Here is a 19,265-nt window from a genome sequence, read left to right as displayed (position 1 = left end):
GTGAACAACAACTTGCTCACCATCACAATTTGCAGAGAATATCTATGGTATGGGAAAGAGACTAGAGACAGTCCTGCTCTGGTGGCCTGGGAGAAGTTGTGTAGACCAAATAAGCAAGGTGGTTTAGGGTTTAAGAATCTGATGTTCTAGAATGTGGCTACTATAACAAAGTATGTTTGGTGGATTGAAAACAAAGATGATCACTTATGGATAAAGTGGGTTCATGCTATCTATATTAAAGACAAATCCTGGAAAGACTATGAATAACCTTCTCCAAACTCTAGTTGGGCATGGAGGAAGATATGCCAAATTAAGAATCTGATGAAGGCTCTTTTTTTTTACGATTCCTGGAGAGCCCAGAATACCTATTACACTGTCAGAGTGGGATATTCATGGCTACTCCCAGAATCTGCAATAGTTCCTTGGTATCCATAGTGGCTTAATAGATGGGTGGTGCCTAAACATGGTTTTATTTGCTGGATTATGGCTCACCAAAGGCTGCTCACTCAAGATAGATTGCAACGCATGAATATCATTCAGAACAACCAGTGCTTCTTGTGTGGGGTGGCACCTGAAGATCATTCTCATTTGTTTTTTCAGTGTGGGTACAGCAAACAGTGTAGCAAATTTGTTTCTGACTGGTGCAGCATTCAGTTTCCTACTCAGAATTATGTGCATTGGTGGAGCAATCAGAGATTTAGATCTTTATGTAAAAAATGAGTCATAGGAGTGATTCTGGCTGCTTTGATTTAGCACTTGTGGATGAGTAGAAATAGAAGTCGTGTGGACTATTTACTGGTTAGACCTGAAATGTTGGCATTTCAGGTTAGAAAGGATGTCAGGCTCAGATTGCAATCTTAAGAGTAAGAGGGTTGATGTAATACCTTGTAAATTCTAGAGCTAGTACTCGGTCGATTGGCCGAGTATTCGACCGAATGAGGGACCGAGTGAGTCTGCAAATTTCTTAAAGCTCATGATTCGTAGGTCACTCGATCGAGTAGAGGTTCACTCGACCGAGTGGAGCCGTCACTCGACCGAGTGAACCGAGCACTCAACCGAGTGCTGCGGGAACCGCTGAGTATTCACGCGTGGGCTTTCCTATAGATGGGCTTTGACATATATATACCCTATTTTCTGATTTTTCCCATTTCCAAACCCTAATTCCTTCTCTCTAAACCCCTCCTACCTCTCTCTACAATCCCTTTTTCTCTAAATCCTAGATCTACAACTATGGGTGAAGAATTTGGAAGATTCATTCACATATTCTTGTTCCTTATCACTTGGTGAGTATTATACTAAATTTTTCCCTTTAATTTGGATAATTCGTTTTAAGACTAAACCCTAGAATTTGGAGGATTTCCATGGGTAATGTTAATTAGTGTTTTAATTAGTATTATTGGTAATTAACGGGTAATAATGAAAGGTTAATTAGTAGTATTAGTTGTGGTAGGATGCTTTGTGATAGTTGTTATGGAACTATGTAGGATGAGATAGTTTTATGATATGGATGCTTGATGATTTCGGATTTGCTTATGGAGAATGCTAAAAGAAAGGTTAATCCTACTCGGTTTCAATAATGTGGTCATTACATATGTTGTGGTTAATGTTGTAATTAGTGTCACATAACTAGAGTAATTGCATTATAACATGTTTAGTGGGTAATATCATCATTAAGGAGATAAGTATGTCGGTTGAATTGCATTATAACATGATATTGGTTAAGATGACTTGATAAGTCGGTAATTGGCATATTGTGTGGTATCTTGCATTATTGTATTTGTCATGTATATTGGAGAATATGACGGTTGTGATTGTTTGGTGTTGTTACTTGGTTATTTAGGAGACGTAAGACGGTTGAGAGACCGTCTTACGCTTAAGTCGCCTCTTGGAGCTTCCCACTCCAAGAGGGATGTGCACATTAATGGCTTGAGTTACGGAGGGACTCGTGTGGTTAAGACACGACGTCTAGCAGGGGATCCGGTTGGCTTCCGGACCCGGTACGTCTGGGCGTGTCCCGGTACCTATTTGTGGTTGTTGGTATGTCTGGACGTGTCCCGGTACCAGTGTGGTTGTCGGTATTTCTGGGCGTGTCCCTGTACCGTGGTGGTTGTGGGTATGTCTGGGCGTGTCCCAGTACCTGTGTGGTGGTTGTTTGATAGCGTCTCATTCATATCATAGTCATGTTGCATACTCACACTTTGAGTTGTGTCACACTTTATTTATTGAAACTGACGTTTGTGTGTCTGTGTAATTGTTGACTCGAAAACCTTTACCCAAATTCGTGCAAATCCACTTCTCTAAAATCTCTCTCTAAATTTTCTCTCTAAAGAACCCCCCAAAAAACCCCAATCTTTCCGTCTTGTTCCACCACTAGCCGCCTACCCCTCTACATCCCCCTATATTTATACTGCCTCTCCGGAGATGTGGCCATGCTTTGGCCCATCTGCGGAGGTCGGACCTTCACCTATTGGTTAAACCCCTAACTTTTTGATTCCCGGTTGTCTTTCTTTGTATGGGTGTCTTCCTATGACGCCGTCAACGATCAGATCATTTTTCCGGTCTTTTTCGTCTTCCCTTGTCCGATCAATCGACGTTTTGGTTTTTGTCGTTGCACGGTCTTCCTCTTTGCAGGTTTTGTTCCTCTTCTCAGGTCTTATTGGTCTTGGATGTCCCTCCCCAGTGTTTGGTGGTCTTGCATGCCCCCTCCCCTGTCTCCTTGTCCTGTCTCCGTTTCTTTGGTTTTCCTCCCAGGGGTGATCCCCCTATCCCCCCCCCCCCCCCCCAAATCTCTGGGTTGGTTTCTTGGTCTTTTTTGCCTGTGTCGATGAGTATAGCTCATCTGTCTGTTGCATTGTTGTCCTATGTGATCGTGATTTGGGTCAGATATGGTGATCCCCCCATTCCCCCCACCTATCGGTCCCATTTCCTTTACCAATAGTGTTCGTCAGTGTCGCTTCTTTGCTTGGTCTGTTTGCATGTGTGGCGGTGGTCGTGGGAGGAGTCGGTTGGTGTAAAGGGTGGCTTTGTAGTGTGTTTCCCACCTTTCAGGTTTTGCATGTCCTTTTGTGTCGGTCTTTCTTTTAAGGTTCGTTTGGGGCTTTGCGGTTTTCCGAGTTTTGTTGTGTTGGGTTTCGTGTGTCGGCTTGGGTCTGTTGTGAGAGTTTTTTTATCTGATCTTGTTGAGATAAGGGAGACTCTTTCTTCTGTTGTTTGACACGGGTTCATCCTTGTTATTGGTCTTAACTAATATTTTTGCTTTGGTGTGTTGGTCTGACTTGGCAGTCTCAATATGGGGCGGATTGTAGTGTTGGGTTGGGTGGTTGTGGTGGTTATTTTCCTCTTATTTTCCATGTTTTTAGTGTCATGTTTGTTTTTTTCTGTTTAATTTACTTATCATGTTCCTCAATAAAGATCTCCTTGAGAAAGCGTCACTTTCAATGGTCTAGGGTGTCCTGTCCCGATACCATTTGGGGTTTGCTTCAGTCTTGGAATCAATGTCGGTGCCTTTTGGACCCGGTGGAGTGGAGTTTGGCTGCGGGGTTATCCTTGTTCTCATCTATCTACATGTTGGTTTTCTTGGTTTGTTGGTGCTATGATCAATGAGTTCGATTACTCAGGTGTAGGAGAGTTATCTCCACTGATGGCAGACTTCGTCGTCTTACTTTTCACCTTTTTTATCTACGTTCTTTTCGCAAGAGCGTAAGTACACCTTGTTATTGCCACCCGGCGACTCGTATGTATCAGCGGTCTCTGAAAGTTAGTTGTGATGGTGAAGCTAGTGCAATCGCTCGTTATCAATATTCCGTTTTATTCCATACTATCTTAGGTTTATTAGTTTGTATTACTGGTACTAATTTAGCTTTTAGTAATGGATGTATTATGGGCTCGAAGAGTCCGAACCTTATGTAATACATCTTTTCACCTCTGACCAAAAAAAAAAAAATACACCGAATGACCGAAGCACCCTTCTGAAATGCAGTAGCATCATGCTGACAGTAAACAGGCTAAAATTAAGGAGCAAACTTGAATTTTTTCAACATAAATGTCATACAAAACACAATAGGTGCAATTCTACTTCTTTAGGCCGTTAAACAAACACTTTAGTAATAAGCACAAGAAAAAGCTGGCACTAAACTTATTAAAAACTACCCAGCTTGCCAAAATCAAATAAATTAACGGCTGACAAAATCCGTTTACCAAGATAACACCTGCATGACTATCAGGTGATTTAGTCAAAGCAGATCGAATCTAAGTGTCTCTGGTTTCTGCTATGTTATCAAAGACATTATAACAATGTTACACAGAAAAACCTTTGTCAAACAGTGTCAGAATCCACGGGGGACTGATGCTTTTCATATCATTTTGGGCAGAAAATATCGGGATAGCATATTTGCAGTTCATCAGTTTTTTTCTCAGACCCAGCTACTTTTAGTCCGGAGTTGTTTCTTTTGTGAGAGACCTTTCTTGCTTTCTAGTCGTTTCTGCTCCGACATGGCAGCCCTTCAACCATTAAAAAACCCAAAGCTGAAGTCAGTTGCACAAAAATTACAGAAATTACTACAGGTCTGTAATGGATTTGGAGAAAAAATAAAAACTGAAGTAAACGAGGCCAAGGTTTGAACCTTTGGCTACTGAGCAAAGGAGGGCCGTGTGCTATTCTATATATCAACTTCAAAAGACAGCAAGGGTTGGGCCCAACCATGACTCAACATAAGTCCTCACCAATTATAACGAGTGCCTGCGTCCTAGCCCTACCCCACTGCCCTACCCGCATGAGCTTTCATAAAAAAAAAGTTCTAAAAGTGGGCGTAAACTATTGGCTGGGATACAAACTACAAAGAGTCCGAGTTGTATACGAGAGGTTGGAAGGTACATACAGCTCAACTATTTTCTTCTTGTGTTCTTCAGAGGGTGGTGGTGGAACATATGAAGCAGCATCTAGAAATACCTGTTTTTGTATCAGCACATGGAAATCATGTTAGGCTTAGCACACAAGAATATCGTCTGACCAACTTAAAAGTGTGAATAAATAAGAGGCAAAAGAAATCCAATAATGTAGATTTTAAACAGAAAAGGCATGCCAGAATTGGCAAAAATACAAACATAAAACTTCACATGTAATCAAATCCCAACAATAACTAGAAATACAGAAGTAGTACTTGTAGTTTTTTTAGGCAATCTTGTATGTTCTCCCTGCAAAAGAAAGATTAGTTAAGATGATTATATGCAGAAAAACAATTTGAGAACAAGTGAATAAGAGCAAGGGATGGTAAAAAAATTTACAGCTGACTCCGTGTCTTTGAAGAAGAAACAACTATTTCCCCAGCTTTGTTGATCCTGTTCTTCACCTGCATGGACAGGAGTAGCCCAGAAGTTTCAGAGAAAAGATAACTTCTTCACTTTTTGTTTCTAATTTGACAGTTAAATTATATTGACATCACGCGGTAACCAATCATGATTGTAGGTTTCACTACCATAAAGGTTTCTGAATGAAGCCTTGAGGGTATTCCAATTTTGAACACAGACAAAGCAATCTTTCGAGATTATAAACTAGGTTAACAAGACGAAAAAAAGAAAGTAAAAAAAGCTTTACTCACATTTCTCTCGTGGAAGTACGAACAAAAAAAAGAAAAATTCGTTTTATGGAAGAAACACAATAAAACATAACACTGATAAGGGAGGCAATAACCATACCATTAGCAAAATCTTATCTCGCATTCTGTCACTCAACCAAGTTGCTTTTTTCACATTGAAGCGCATGTCCACCTTGGTGTTAACTGCATAGGAAGGAAAAGACAGTGATTCTGCGGACCAATTCAAAAGTTGGATTGAAATGGGCGAAATATGTTGACATACCTTTATTAACATTTTGACCTCCAGGTCCTCCACTTTGTGCAAAACTGACACTTACATGTTCTACAGAGAAAAAAAAACACTAGATCAGCAATGATACGCTCATAACATAGGAACGATAATACATTAATCTTCACCGTAATCAACTTAGGTAGCCAGGATTGCATCTAAAACATACAACTGTCTTGAAGGGTAAATGATTCATTGAAAGTTAAGTGTTCTTTTTACTTTCCAATTAGACATTACGGGCTTGTTTGGATGGAGGGATTTAGAGGGAAAGGAAAGGGAGGAAGAGTAGGGGATTTAAAGTCCCTTATTTGGATAGCAAATAAGGGTGGAGAGAAATGGAGGGGGAGGGATTTGAATGGATCCATTTTCCCTCCTTCAAGGCAAATTAAAAGCCCTCCATCATAGGAAATATTCGGAGGGAAATTGTATCCAAACATCCGCTCCCCAGTGCCCCGCCCATTCCCTTCCCTCTTTCCCCCTCCCCTCCCTTTCCCTCCATTTTTGCTATCCAAACAAGGCCAGGAAGGGAAAGGAAGAGGAGGGGAAGGGAGAAGGAGGGAAAAGAAAGAGAGGGAAGGGAATGGGGGGGGGGGGGGGGAAATGGGGTGGAGGGTGTTTGGAAACAATTTCCCTCCAAATCTTCCTACTCGGGAAAGAAATGGGGTGGAGGGTGTTTGGAAACAATTTCCCTCCAAATCTTCCTACTCGGGAAAGATTTTGATTTGCCTTCGAGTATGGGAAATGGATCCCTCCAAATCCCCTCCCCCCTCCCCCTCCATTTCCCTCCACCCTTATTTGCTTTTAGATCCCCTACTCTCCCTCCCTTTCCTTTCCTCCATCCAAACAAGCCCTAAATAGTCATGTAGGGACAATGTGACGTAACTGTGAACTGCCTAAATTACATTTTGTAGCAAATGACATCCGTTGTTTGGATAGTAAAAATATAGGCTGGATGGAAAAACAAAGGTTGTTTGAATACAATTTTAGGAGGGTAACAGAGAGGATCTCTTTCCCACCAAATTCCCCTATCCACACAAAGTCTAACCCTTTCCTACATTTGAAAATTCTAATTGGTAATGAAAGAGGAAAACTGGATCCCTCATTTTTCTCCTACCTCATTTGCTAACAAAACAAGTGAAAACATATCCGTACCTTCCCGCTCCCTCCAAACAAGCCTAAATGGATCAAATTTTTCCCCTACATGGCTACATGACATATTCAAATCACTTTAACACGGGAATGAATGATCTCAATCAGAGTACAGCCAAACACCGTACTCTAACACAGAAAAAGAACATTATCACAATGTCTCGAGGGCTCCCTCAAATTGAACGGTAAGGGAATCGAATGTCGGCACCTTAATCCTAAAGGCTATAGTACCACATAAAGGTTATTTATGTATAACCCAACATATATTTGTGTAGATAAACACGTAAAATTTAGTGAGTTATTTTGCTTTATCCCATCGTAATCAAGTTATAATAAGACAGTAGTAGACTAGTAGCTCATTAGAGATGGAAAAATATGATCAACCAAAGCATCAAAATTCACAAACAAGCAATCATCACATCAATCATATAATATAATACTCCCTCCGTCCTAATCATCAATCATTTGTTTACCTTTGATTAAAATACCTCTCACAAACAATATAAAAGGTAAATAAATGATTGAGACGGAAGAAATACTTACTTAGTCTCGATAATTAGTTTAAAACATAAACAAATGATTGGGATGAAGGGAGTAAATACCAAGACGTAATTTAGGAGGCGGCGATTCACTGGCGGCAGCATTAGAGCGTTCCTCCGATTCCAATAGAAACTGCTGGACCTGCGATAGCCGTGAAGACGCTTTGCGTCCGGCGTTGCCGGACTGCGCCGCCGCGCACCGTGCAACGCCGTAGCTGATACTCCGACCGCCGATAAACGTCGGTACAGGTGAAACACGTTTCGAATCGAGTAATGCCGCGGGTCGAAATACCGGTAATGCGATTCGTTGGAGGAGGATTTTTGTTGCGGATCTAATCGTTGTTGTCATTTCTGCCTACCCTAAATTTCTCGGGTGATTAGTCGTTGTTAAATGTTTGCTGAGTGTGTTACTCTATTTTACTTTTTTACCATATCAATTCTGATGATGAATTGAGCTTATACATGTCTAAATACAGTATTTTATTTGTTTTTCTAACATGGGCTTATTATTCGAAATTTTAGAATAAAATTGCTATATTAAAGAACTCGAAACTTTAAATTTGGTGAGATTTTATAATTGTTTTAGCAAAATTTTATCGTTGTAAACTGATTTATAAAAAACTACTAACTCGAAATGACTCGACTTTAATGCTTGTCCCACCCGAATGACTAAAACCCAAACTGATCTAACTTGATCAAATTCGAATCTACTAAATATTTGAACTATGAATGGATCAACTAGGCCAGGTTTGAGTGAAGGTAGTTTGAGCAAGTACATTTATGAACTGTGAGTTGTGGGGATCTTGGTTGGTCAGGTCATTTCAAATATGTTATTATCAAGTTATTTAACGGTCATTGTTTATTTTTGTACGTATATAATTACTAGCTTAGTACCCGTGCAAAGTTGCACGGGCATGTATAAAAAGGTATATAGATAACCTTTTAAAAAATTACTAGTTTTAAACCCGTGCAAAATTGCACGGGTATGTATTTGGGCCAGTATTAATGTTTTTGGATGTATATTTGTTTTTGCATTTCTAAAAACAACATATTTTAAAGTTTTTCGACTGTTAACTTATCGTGTTGTTATTACTAAAAAAATATTTATTACAACAATTGTGAATTATTTATTAAAAAAATTAAAAAAAAATTATTAAAAAATTTGTAATCACTTGTAAATTAAATTAAAATTTATTTGTTTTTTTTAGAGTAAAAAAAAATTAAAATTTGCTTTAAATGCTAATTGAAGACTAAATTAACTCGGTTGCCTATCATTGTCACCTACCATTTTCGGTGTGCGCGGCTGATAGTTAAGTTGCCGAGTTTTATATTCCAAGTAAATACTCCGCTCAAGATTGATTTTTTAAACAAAAATTTTTTTACCATGTAGTTTTAAAAAATTACGTTATGTTGTTGCTGCATGGTACAATAATATTAACCAAAATACATGAATATTTTATACTCCAAGTAAATACTCCGTCAAGAATTATTTTTTAAACAAAAATTATTGTACCATGTAGTTTTAAAAAATTATGTATGTAATTCATTTGCGTTTTATGTTTTATCCCGTATATAAATGTAATTCTTTCTCGTAATTATGTAATTTTATTATTATTTAATTTTGTTTTAAAAATTAAGTAATTCAATTTCATTTACTCCCATTTGTAATTCATTCTGCGTATATGTTATTAATTTTATTTACACGGAATGTATAAAATTATTTCATAATATTAATTCATAGAATTTTTTCATAATATTATTTCATAGAATTTGTTGCAAGACGGAGTTTATCGCATGTTTGAAAAGACGGAAATCTGAAGAAAAAATACATTGCACACTAACGGGTCCCACCATAACATGAATTTCCAAAAAAAAAAAAAAAAAAAAAAAAAAAAAAAAAAAAAAAAGAGGTTGCATTAATGACGTGGCGCGCTGAGGATTGAGTATTGTCTTTTGTATTAATATAGATAAGATTGTTAAATACAGTATATTGCATTCGTTAAAATGTATGATCTCACATAAGGAGTTTACTCCGTCAATTATAGGCATGTTTTACCTAGGATAGTCAGCAAAACTGTTTGGTCGGCTGTTTTACCTCCTGTTGCGAACTCTGTAGCGGTTTTTGATTTATCGTTAATGCATTAATACCCTACGGGGTGTTTCCCTCAAAAAAAAAAAAAAAAAAAAAAAAAAAAAAAAAAATATCGCCTGATTAAGTTAAATTGTACAATATCACACTTATCGCATAAAAATTTACAAATAATAACACTATTATTACAGCATGATCCTTGTTTTCCGGTTACTTTCGATTCTCGCCTTCATAGTTATTTCTGTAGGTTGGAATCAAGTAGAAACTTTGAAGTTGTATGAATACATGGCAAATACTCTTGACAACCTTCACTTCAAGGTTTGCCTTACTATACAACTTGATAACTTTATCGATGCTGCAAAATTAACACAAGAAAAATAAAATAAAAAAGATTACGACTTAGGTGCACGTGACTATATGGCAAATCTAATAAAAAATATTTTCTTTAGGATAAATAACAATGTCCAAGGAAATTGATTATTCTATTAGTAAAACACCAAAGTATGTATCGTTTCGAGCACTATTAGTACGTGAACCTTGAATGAGGAAGGAAACATAAAATAACAATGTCCAAGTTACCCTTTGCCTCGAATAGATAGCTTGATCGACGCCACGGCAGGATACACCATGCTAAGCCTGCTAGACGCCTTCTCGGGGTATCACCAGGTATTCATGGCTGAGGAAGACATGCCTAAATGCGCATTCATCACCGCTAACGGCACATACATGTACAAAATGATGCCGTTTGGTTTAAAAACGCCGCGCAACGTATCTGGTCTGGTGGACAAAGTGTTTCAAAATCAAAAAGGGCGAAACATTGAGGCCTACGTCGACGATGCTATTGTGAAAAGCAAGTCCGACAGCGAGCACCTGGCCGATTTACACGAAACATTTTGTTCACTAAGGAAATACAAGATGAAGCTCAACCCAATGAAATGCAACTTCGGTGTCCGGGCAGGAAAGTTCCTCGGTGTACTTGTCAGCGCCAGGGGCATTGATGCAAATCCAGACAAAATCCAAGCAATCCTAGACCTGCCGGAACCAAGGAATCGAAAAGAGGTTATGATGCTAACCGGGAGAATGGCGGCTCTCGCCCGTTTCATCTCTCGGTCAGCCGACAAGAGCACCCCATTCTTCAAAGTGTTGAAGGGGAATAAAGACTTCACCGGGGGAGGAACAGAGCACGCTTTCGAGCAACCGAAAGCTCACCTTCGACCCTCCCCAACTCTGTCCAGGCCGATCTTGGGGAGACGCTATACCTATACATAGCGATTACCTCGGCCACGGTCGGTGCATGATCGTCGAGAGAAGAGGACAAGCAACAAAGACCCAATCTACTTTGTCGACCATACGCCGTTACCCGCCGAGAGAAATTACCCACTAATTGAAAAAGCGACCTTCGCCGTCGCCGTTGCCACGAGGAAGTTAAAACCCTACTTCGACGCACACCCCGTGACGGTCCTAACCGATCAGCCATTAGAGAAAGCTTTGGAAAAATTCGAACAATCCGGCAGAGCTCATCAAATGGGCGGAGAACTCTCTCGGCTTCGGCATTCAGTACAAACCAAGGCCTTCGATAAAGGGGCAAGCACTTGCGATTTCCCCCGCCGAATGCACATATCAAGAAAAGCCAAACCCAGGCGTATGGGAGGTTTACACCGACGGCTCCTCCACGACGAACACTCAGAGCCGGCATCCTTATCATCAGCCCAAACGGGGACGAGTTTGAGTACGCCTTGAAATTCACTTTCTCGGCCTCGAACAACGAATCCGAATACGAGGCGGTGATAACCGAGTCGAGCTAGCTAGGGTGCCGGAGCGAGAACACATTGTGTTGAAGACAGACTCACAGTTGGTTACTAACCAAATCAGAGGGGAGTTTGAGGCTCGGGACGACGGAATGGTAAGGTACCTAGAGAGGGTAAAGGCCGACATAGCGAAATTGAAATCTTTCCAAATCCAATGCGTTCCCGCATCCGAGAACAACCGGCCGACGCTCTCTCCAAACTTGCCACTCAACCATCAAGAATTTCACGAACCGTGCTTTGGTAGATATCGGGAATGCGAAGAGCATCACTGAGACCGTCGGCATGGTGGGAAACATAGAGGCCGAGACAACGTGGATGACTCCGATAATGAAATACAAACTTACAGGTGAATTGCCGTAGGGGCCGCAATCCCTCGGCCAAAATAAAAAGGATCGCCGCCGATACTTGGTGTTCGAAGGGGAACTGTACGAAGATCCGTAATAAGACCACTCTTGAAGTGTGTCGGTCCAGCCGACGCAGAGCTGATACTGACAGAGATTCACGAAGGCATCTGTGGACACCACATGGGGGCAAGAACACTAGCCCACAAAGCTCTCCGCGCTGGCTACTTCTGGCCCACCATGCTTCAAGATTCCAGAACAAAGACCAAGAAGTGCACGAACCGTCGGATGCATGCCCCTGATACACGCACCCTCCGAGACCTACAACCGGTGCTTAGTCCCCTTCCTTTCGCACAATGGGGGATGGACATGCTAGGGCCGTTCCCAACGGCCTCCGGAGGAAGGAAGTTCTTGATCGTCGCCGTTGATTACTTCACCAAATGGGTTGAAGCATGCAAGATGCCCGGCGAAGACCACAACACCGTCGAAAGGTAATCTGGGAAAATATTATAACCCGCTTCGGATTACCCCAAGTTATGGTATTTGACCACGGACGGGAGTTTTGGAGCGACCTGATAATGAACTGGTTAGAAGAGCTTGGCATCAAGTTTGCGTACTCCTCCGTCTGCCACCCACAGAGCAACGGGCGGGCGGAGGCGGCAACAAAACAATCCTAAACGGTTTGAAGAAGACAAATCGAAGACCTCAAGGGAAGGTGGGCCGATGAACGCCCGGTGTCTGTGGTCCCTTCGGACCACGGAGAAAGAAGCAACGGGGTACACCCCTTCCACTTAGTCTACGGTTCCGGCGCCCTACCAATTGAAGCGACGGTTCCAACATTCAGAACGGCTACCTTTAACCCAGTTGAAAACGAGGAAGGCCTGAGAGCTTCCTTAGACCTGGTCGAAGAAAGCCGAGATACAGCACGCCTCAACTTGGCAGTATATCAAAACCGGATGAAAAGAGCCTACAACCGAAGAGTCCACAAAAGAGACCTAAAAGTGGGAGACCTAGTCCTAAGAAAGTCGGCTGCCACCAACAAAGGAAATATTCATGGTAAGCTGACGGCCAACTGGGAGGGTCCCTACAAAGTGGTGGAAGAGATGAGGCCGGCATACATACCGGGGTGACAGACATGGAAGGTGTGCCTTTGATGAGCCATTGGAACACCGATAACTTAAGGAAATACTTTGTATAGCGGCGGAGGTGTCCAACCCCTTGTGGACACCCCAACGCACGATCATGACAAGCAAATGAATCACCCAAGTTTTCCATCAGTGTTTGTCCTCTCCATAATTGCCACCAGGCGGTCACTAGAAGAATTGCTATCGAGCCATAACCCCGATTACCTCGGCCTTAGGCGAGAGCGACGGGGATACAATGACCGGTACGCTAGAAGAATTGCTATCGAGCCATAACCCCGATTACCTCGGCCTCAGCCGAGAGCGACGGGGATACAATGACCGGTACGCTAGAAACGGAGATACAATGACCGGTACGCTAGAAGAATTGCTATCGAGCCATAACCCCGATTACCTCGGCCTTAGCTGAGAGCGACGGGGATACAATGACCGGTACGCTAGAAGAATTGCTATTGAGCCATAACCCCGATTACCTCGGCCTTAGCCGAGAGCGACGGGGATACAATGACCGGTACGCTAGAAGAATTGCTATCGAGCCATAACCCCGATTACCTCGGTCTTAGCCGAGAGCGACGGGGATACAATGACCGGTACGCTAGAAGAAATGCTAAAGACGTTACAGTTGAGATATGTATTCTAACTGCCTCGGCCATGCTGACGGTAAAAACGAAGGCACTCAATTAATAACGCAAGAAAAGCAAAGGGTCGTGATCAAAGTCCCGCCAAACCGAGGACCGAATGATAAAACTTTATCGAAAATAATTGCAAGGAGAGTACGGACAGACGGCCGTCCCCACAAGGATAGCCTAAACTCTACCTACCAAAGCTTTACAAAAAGCAAGGAAACAAAAAAAAAAAAAAAAAAAAAAGGTTACGAGACTTGGGATTTGAAGCGCCAAAAGATGGCGGGGAGAAGGCTCAATAATTGGCCCCGAACAGCTAAAGCTATCCGAGACGCCGGGTGAGTCCGGGGACGACCGCCCGTCTCCCTATGCTCGTTTGTCCTCCATCGGCCAAGAGAAGAGCCTCGGTGGGCGGCTCGGAAGAGGGCTCGACATGCTCAAGTGCCTTTAGCCTGTCACCTTCCTTCACCTTTGCATCATAGGCCGCCTTGTCCTCGAACCGAGCCGCCTTCGCCGCCTCCGTCTTCTCTCGCAGCCGCCTCCGCAGCCTCGGCCATCTCGTTCAAAAGTCGCTCAAATTTATCCCACGGGAAAGAGCCCTCGGGGACGAGCCTTCTTATTGCCTCCCCGGTCGCCTCCTCGGCCTGGTCCCTTAATGGGCGCACATTTTAGGGAGAAGATCATCTTGAAGCATTGCAATGTCCTTCTCCTTTTGAGCAAGGGCAGCCTGCGCGTCCCTGAGCCCCTCCGCCTGGTTGTGGAACAAATCCTTCCACTTTTCCCCCTTGGCAACCACGGCGTCGTAACCATCCTTGTACCTGTCCCGCTCCCCCATCATTTTGGCGGTGGCGGCGTCAGCTTCCTCAACCTTGGCCCTCTCGGCCGCTAGCAACCTCTCAATTTCCTCCACGCGCTTCTTGGCAGCGAAGAGATCCAGCTTAACCTTCGCGGCTTCCCCCCTTGCGGCAGAGAGGTCAAGTTTAAGCTTCGCGATCAGTGGCGCAGCTTGGGCCATGGTTTTCTCCTGCTCCGTGATATAGGAGCCGGCTTGTTGGGTCCACCTCGCCAGCCTCTTATACAATTTCACACCCTCTGCCACAAGCTCGGAGGCAGAAATTTGCTGGGCTGAGGAGTCAACGATGACATTTCCGCCACCCGCCTTCTCAATAGCCTTCTCAGGCTGCTTCCCTATTTGCCGTTCGGTGAGAGCGGCAGCTGCCGAAGGAGGATCTACAAAAAATTTACACAGAGCATCCATGTCACCTTGCATTGACACATCGAAAGCTTCGGTCATCCGGGATGTCCAAATAACCGCTAAATCCGAACCACAAGTTAGATCCGTACCAGTTTGAACCCTCTTCGTTCGAGGGCCGGCCGAGTCGATCTTCTCCCGAACGGTGGAAGCAGACGGTGGCTCTTTCCTCTTCTCCCCGGCAGAATGGAAGCAAGCGGTGGCTCCTTAGCGACGGTCACCGACCCCCAAGAATATCAATGACCTCCACAGCTCTGAACCACTGGGTCGAAGAGGTAGCCGGCCCGCACGCCGCCGCCAACCTGGACGCCGCTTTGTTCTCTTTGGCACGCCCCGAGAACCCTTGCCTAGGCCGCCGGGATCCCGGCCGACTTCATCTCCTTATCCATGAGTTCGTTGGGAGACGGTCTACGATCACTCTTTTCACCGTAGTAGGATGCTTTGCTCAACGACCTTCCCGTCCTTATCAAGGCCTATCCTCTTTAAGGTACTCTCGGACGCATCCCGGCCAAACCGATCTGCAAGAAACCAAACAAGAATTACATGAAAGAAATAAAACATAGCTCTAAAAACAGGAGCATAACGTGCAAAGATGGGCCTCACACCGACCCCACTCACCCCGGGCCGAGGGCCGGTATGAGGCCGACGTGGCCAAGCAAACTCATCCCCGAAGAATAATCTGAGTCGGGGCAGCCATCCCTTCTCGGCGTCAAGCAACAGACGCCCGCTTCTCATCCTCGAAGAGGGACCATCGAAGCATCCATCTTAACCTTACCCCGGAGATACATTTATCGTATTCTTCCGGTTCTCACACCGAAAGTAAACGGGGTTCTGAAAGACCGAGGCAAAGGGTAGTCCTCCGACACTTGGACGTACACCCATCGCCGTTGCCGCCTTTGCAAGAAGTAAGCTTGTTCACGGAGGCATAGCCTCGCTCCGTCTCGCACGCCGTACCATCCCACTTTACCGGCGATCGACGGCCGAAGACTATGAAGTCGGCGGAACAAGTTGACTGAAGGAGTCTCCCCCTTAAAGAGACAGAGCCACACAAAGCCGACTACCGTCCTCATGGCCAACGGATGCAGTTGGGCCAAGACAACGTTCATAGCTGTGATAATGGCCGCGACGTGTTCATTCAAAGGAAACCGGAGCCCATATTCCAGGTGCCTGATGTACACGCCGGTGTGACCCGGTGGAGGGCAACAGACCGCCTGACCCTTCTTAGGGATAACAATCTTGTACCCCTCACCGAAGGAGAAATGGCCTCCGAAAAATGTTTCGCCGGAACAACTGGCGAACTTATGGGACCAAGCACGGTCAAGACCAGTCGTGCAGGGCTCGCCATGATCCGGGATAGGCAGCCTCCTACCGTCAGAAGGAATCCCCTCATCCTCATCAGCGTCGTCATCCTCATCCTCCCGTCCCTCCAAAATTGGTGGATCGACTACGGGAGAAGGAGACCTAGGGCCCCCAAACCTTATCGGGATGGCGTCTAGTATCCCCTCCCCATCAAGACGCGACGGGGAACCCCCCGCCGCAGAAGTGCTAGTCCCGGCCTCAACAGAAGACATAATAGCAATAATTATTTAAAATAAGGAGTGAAGAAATTTGTTTGTTTACCTTGAAGAAAAACAATCGCCGGAGTAACAACTCTGAGAAATCGAAGACAAAGAAACCCTTGAAAGTTTAGAGGAAAATTTTAGAGAATGAAATTGGTGGCCAATTTCACGGGATAACTGCCCTATTTATAGGGAAAAGCCCATAAAGAAGGACCAATCAATAAACACCCATGAGGCGTCAACCAATCAAAGATGCGGACACGTGTCGGGCATGCAATTACGGAATGTCAATCGTTGCAAAATGCTTAGACGTCAATCAATGCAACAGTAACCAAGCGTCTTCAACACGCCTATCCATATCTCCTTGCCTATTCACCTTCCTCAACAAATTCCCAAGCATCTGTTCTCCGCCGGCATCATGGTCAACCAAGCTAAGTAGCGCCGGCCGGGGGCAATCAAAAACAACCGGCACACTCAATCCTGGTCTCGGCCAGCGTCACTTTCTTTTCCACATCGGATGCCCTTTACACATCCATGTGGAGGGGGGATATGATACGGCCTAAGAAAGACCAGGCCGAGGTAAAAGAAGCCGCCGCAGAAGAAGCCGATGCAGAAATTTTCCGCAAAATACTTACGCAGAATATACGCTCAAACGTACATCGGAGCCCATACCACGGCATAGACTACGCTGGGGGCAAATTGATGGGGCATATTCTGCACCGCTGACCAAGTCAACATATTGAGCAAGGTCAAAGATATCCACAAAGAAGTCAACGACTTAGATAGCCTAGCCGATGCAGACCCATCGGCCGGCCGGTCGACTGGTCTCGGCATGACAACTTGCCAGTAGGGCACATACCCGCGTACTCATATCCAAGACCCCTCGGCGGTGAGTCAACAGGGCCCGCCGGCCTGCCATAGAAACCTCGGCCGAGGGGTAGATCAGTCTTTCCACCTGCTAGCCACTTGGCCACTTGGCCACTACGTGACAAAAGGTGAAAGCCTATAAATACTCCTCAAACTTCATTGAGGAAGGGATCCCATCAAATACACAACTAAACCTAAATACACTATTCATCTGGTAATATCTTCCTTATCTCTCTACAATATACATTTAGCCAAGTAACAACTTATCCTTTAAGTTTACTGACTTGAGCGTCGGAGTGAGTGCGCTTGGCACAAAGCCAAACCCTCAGTTCGTTCATTGTTGCAGGAGAGGCCGAGAGGAACGATTAAGACCAAAGGAGAATCCAACTCAAGACATCATTCAACAAGCCACGGGTGGTAACTATACTTGCTCTGGAATTACACCCGGAACAGAAAGCTTTTAGAGTAAGAGACTATAATAGCACAGGCAGTGGTAATGTAGTATAACTAACTCTTAATTCCAAGTCCTATATACCTTACATCATGTAAATGCATATAAAATCATGTGCTTTTTATTTTTGAAGTATAGCTAGTTGCTCAAACCTCAAATAATGGAATGTGTATTAACTTTTGCCAGCGACTACTCTCGGATTTGTTTACTATAATTGGAATACGAAAGATGGAAAAGGTCACTCAAATACTCCAAATTTGAATAGTTAATTAATTATTAGATTGATAGTTTCTACTTGTATCAACTAATTGAAGGCTTGAAGTTTGTGTATAAGGTAAATAAGTAAATCGTCAATACACAAAGGCATAAACTTAACAAAATGGTACTATAAGAAAAGAAAGAAAGCAGAGAGAACGACTCACAGATAAATATGACAATAACATGAAAAGCCGTGTTCTCCAACGACGTGAAATAATAGCCAGGCCTAAAGCAAGCAAATGCAATGATAGTAAGGCCTAAAGAAACCAAATGCAAATGCATTAAGACTAATTAGCAAGCATAAGAAATCTTATGAAAGGGGTAGCTACCCTTAAACCTAAAATAAACATCTTAATTATGCTCCTTTATCAAAATATGTATCGTTTCAAGCACTATTAACCATGGACACAAGAGTATGCTTCCAGCCAAACCTAGATGGAATCGAACACGCATTGTTAGCCAACATTTACTGGATTACATAGAATCAATATAACAGCGAGACGAAGATGATAATTTTATTCAATTAATAACCAATATTACAGATGATAACTATGGTAAGGCATCGAAAAACTATTGTTAAGAAACATATCCTCCATTAAAGATCTATAATTAGACATAAATAAGCAAAATCAGGAGTAACACAGTACCATTCACACCATATTCAACCTTTGGGAGAACTCAAATATTAAGCTATGAAAATAAAGTCACCAAATAACAAAAAAAATCCTAAAAAAAGAATTAGAAGTCATCAAAGATGGTCTTGGACCGAAAATGGCAAGATTGTTAGATTCATCATATCTGATCATCCCTCATGGGAAATCAAGGATCTTAATTTCATTTAGATGAGGTTTGTAAGTTATTATTATTATTATTGTGGTTGAAAAAGTTGAAATCTGAGAAAGCAGCGAGAGAAAAGAGAAGATGGCTGCAGATGTTTAAGAACAAAGTACAAAATGTGTATTTAGGGTTACGGGTGAAAGGGCGGGAAAAAATTCGCTGAGAAGCTGCCACGTGTCTAAAATGACGTCATAGGGTTATTCTTTTATAAGTTTATATAGATAGATAGTTTATATAGATAGATTATTGTTAGTGCACAAATTCTCATCGCAGAAGGGTGGAGTAGGCCTTGTGAGAGGTCTCCTTAACATCCGTCACAAACAAAACAAGTTGTAGTTCGTTTGAAGCGAATAATAAAATTACCCAACATAGGTCATGCTTAAATGTTTAAAGACAATATTTTCAGACAATCTTAATTTAAATTAAGAAGTCTTTCTATCTCCTTTTCATTTTTACCTTATTTAAGGCCAACTCGAATAAAAATTAGT

The 19,265-nt window shown here is 43.1% G+C and overlaps 1 protein-coding gene across 1 annotated transcript; it reads right to left on the bottom strand.

Annotated features, from left to right (window-relative positions):
* Positions 1–4,107: 4,107 nt before the first annotated feature.
* On the bottom strand, positions 4,108–8,013 carry LOC141587326 (putative uncharacterized protein YOL114C). The gene is made up of 7 exons (XM_074408782.1): positions 7,614–8,013; positions 5,857–5,916; positions 5,695–5,777; positions 5,284–5,348; positions 5,160–5,193; positions 4,878–4,948; positions 4,108–4,500 (listed from the first exon to the last, which is right to left on the bottom strand). Exons 1-7 carry the CDS (start codon positions 7,897–7,899, stop codon positions 4,413–4,415), a joined length of 687 nt encoding a protein of 228 aa, XP_074264883.1. The 5' UTR covers positions 7,900–8,013; the 3' UTR covers positions 4,108–4,412.
* Positions 8,014–19,265: the final 11,252 nt, after the last annotated feature.

Source organism: Silene latifolia, chromosome 6 (assembly GCF_048544455.1).
Source record: "Silene latifolia isolate original U9 population chromosome 6, ASM4854445v1, whole genome shotgun sequence".
NCBI classification, from domain to species: Eukaryota; Viridiplantae; Streptophyta; class Magnoliopsida; order Caryophyllales; family Caryophyllaceae; genus Silene; species Silene latifolia.
The sequence above is the reverse complement of the archived record's forward strand: the minus strand, read 5'-3'. Positions and strand labels throughout refer to the sequence as shown.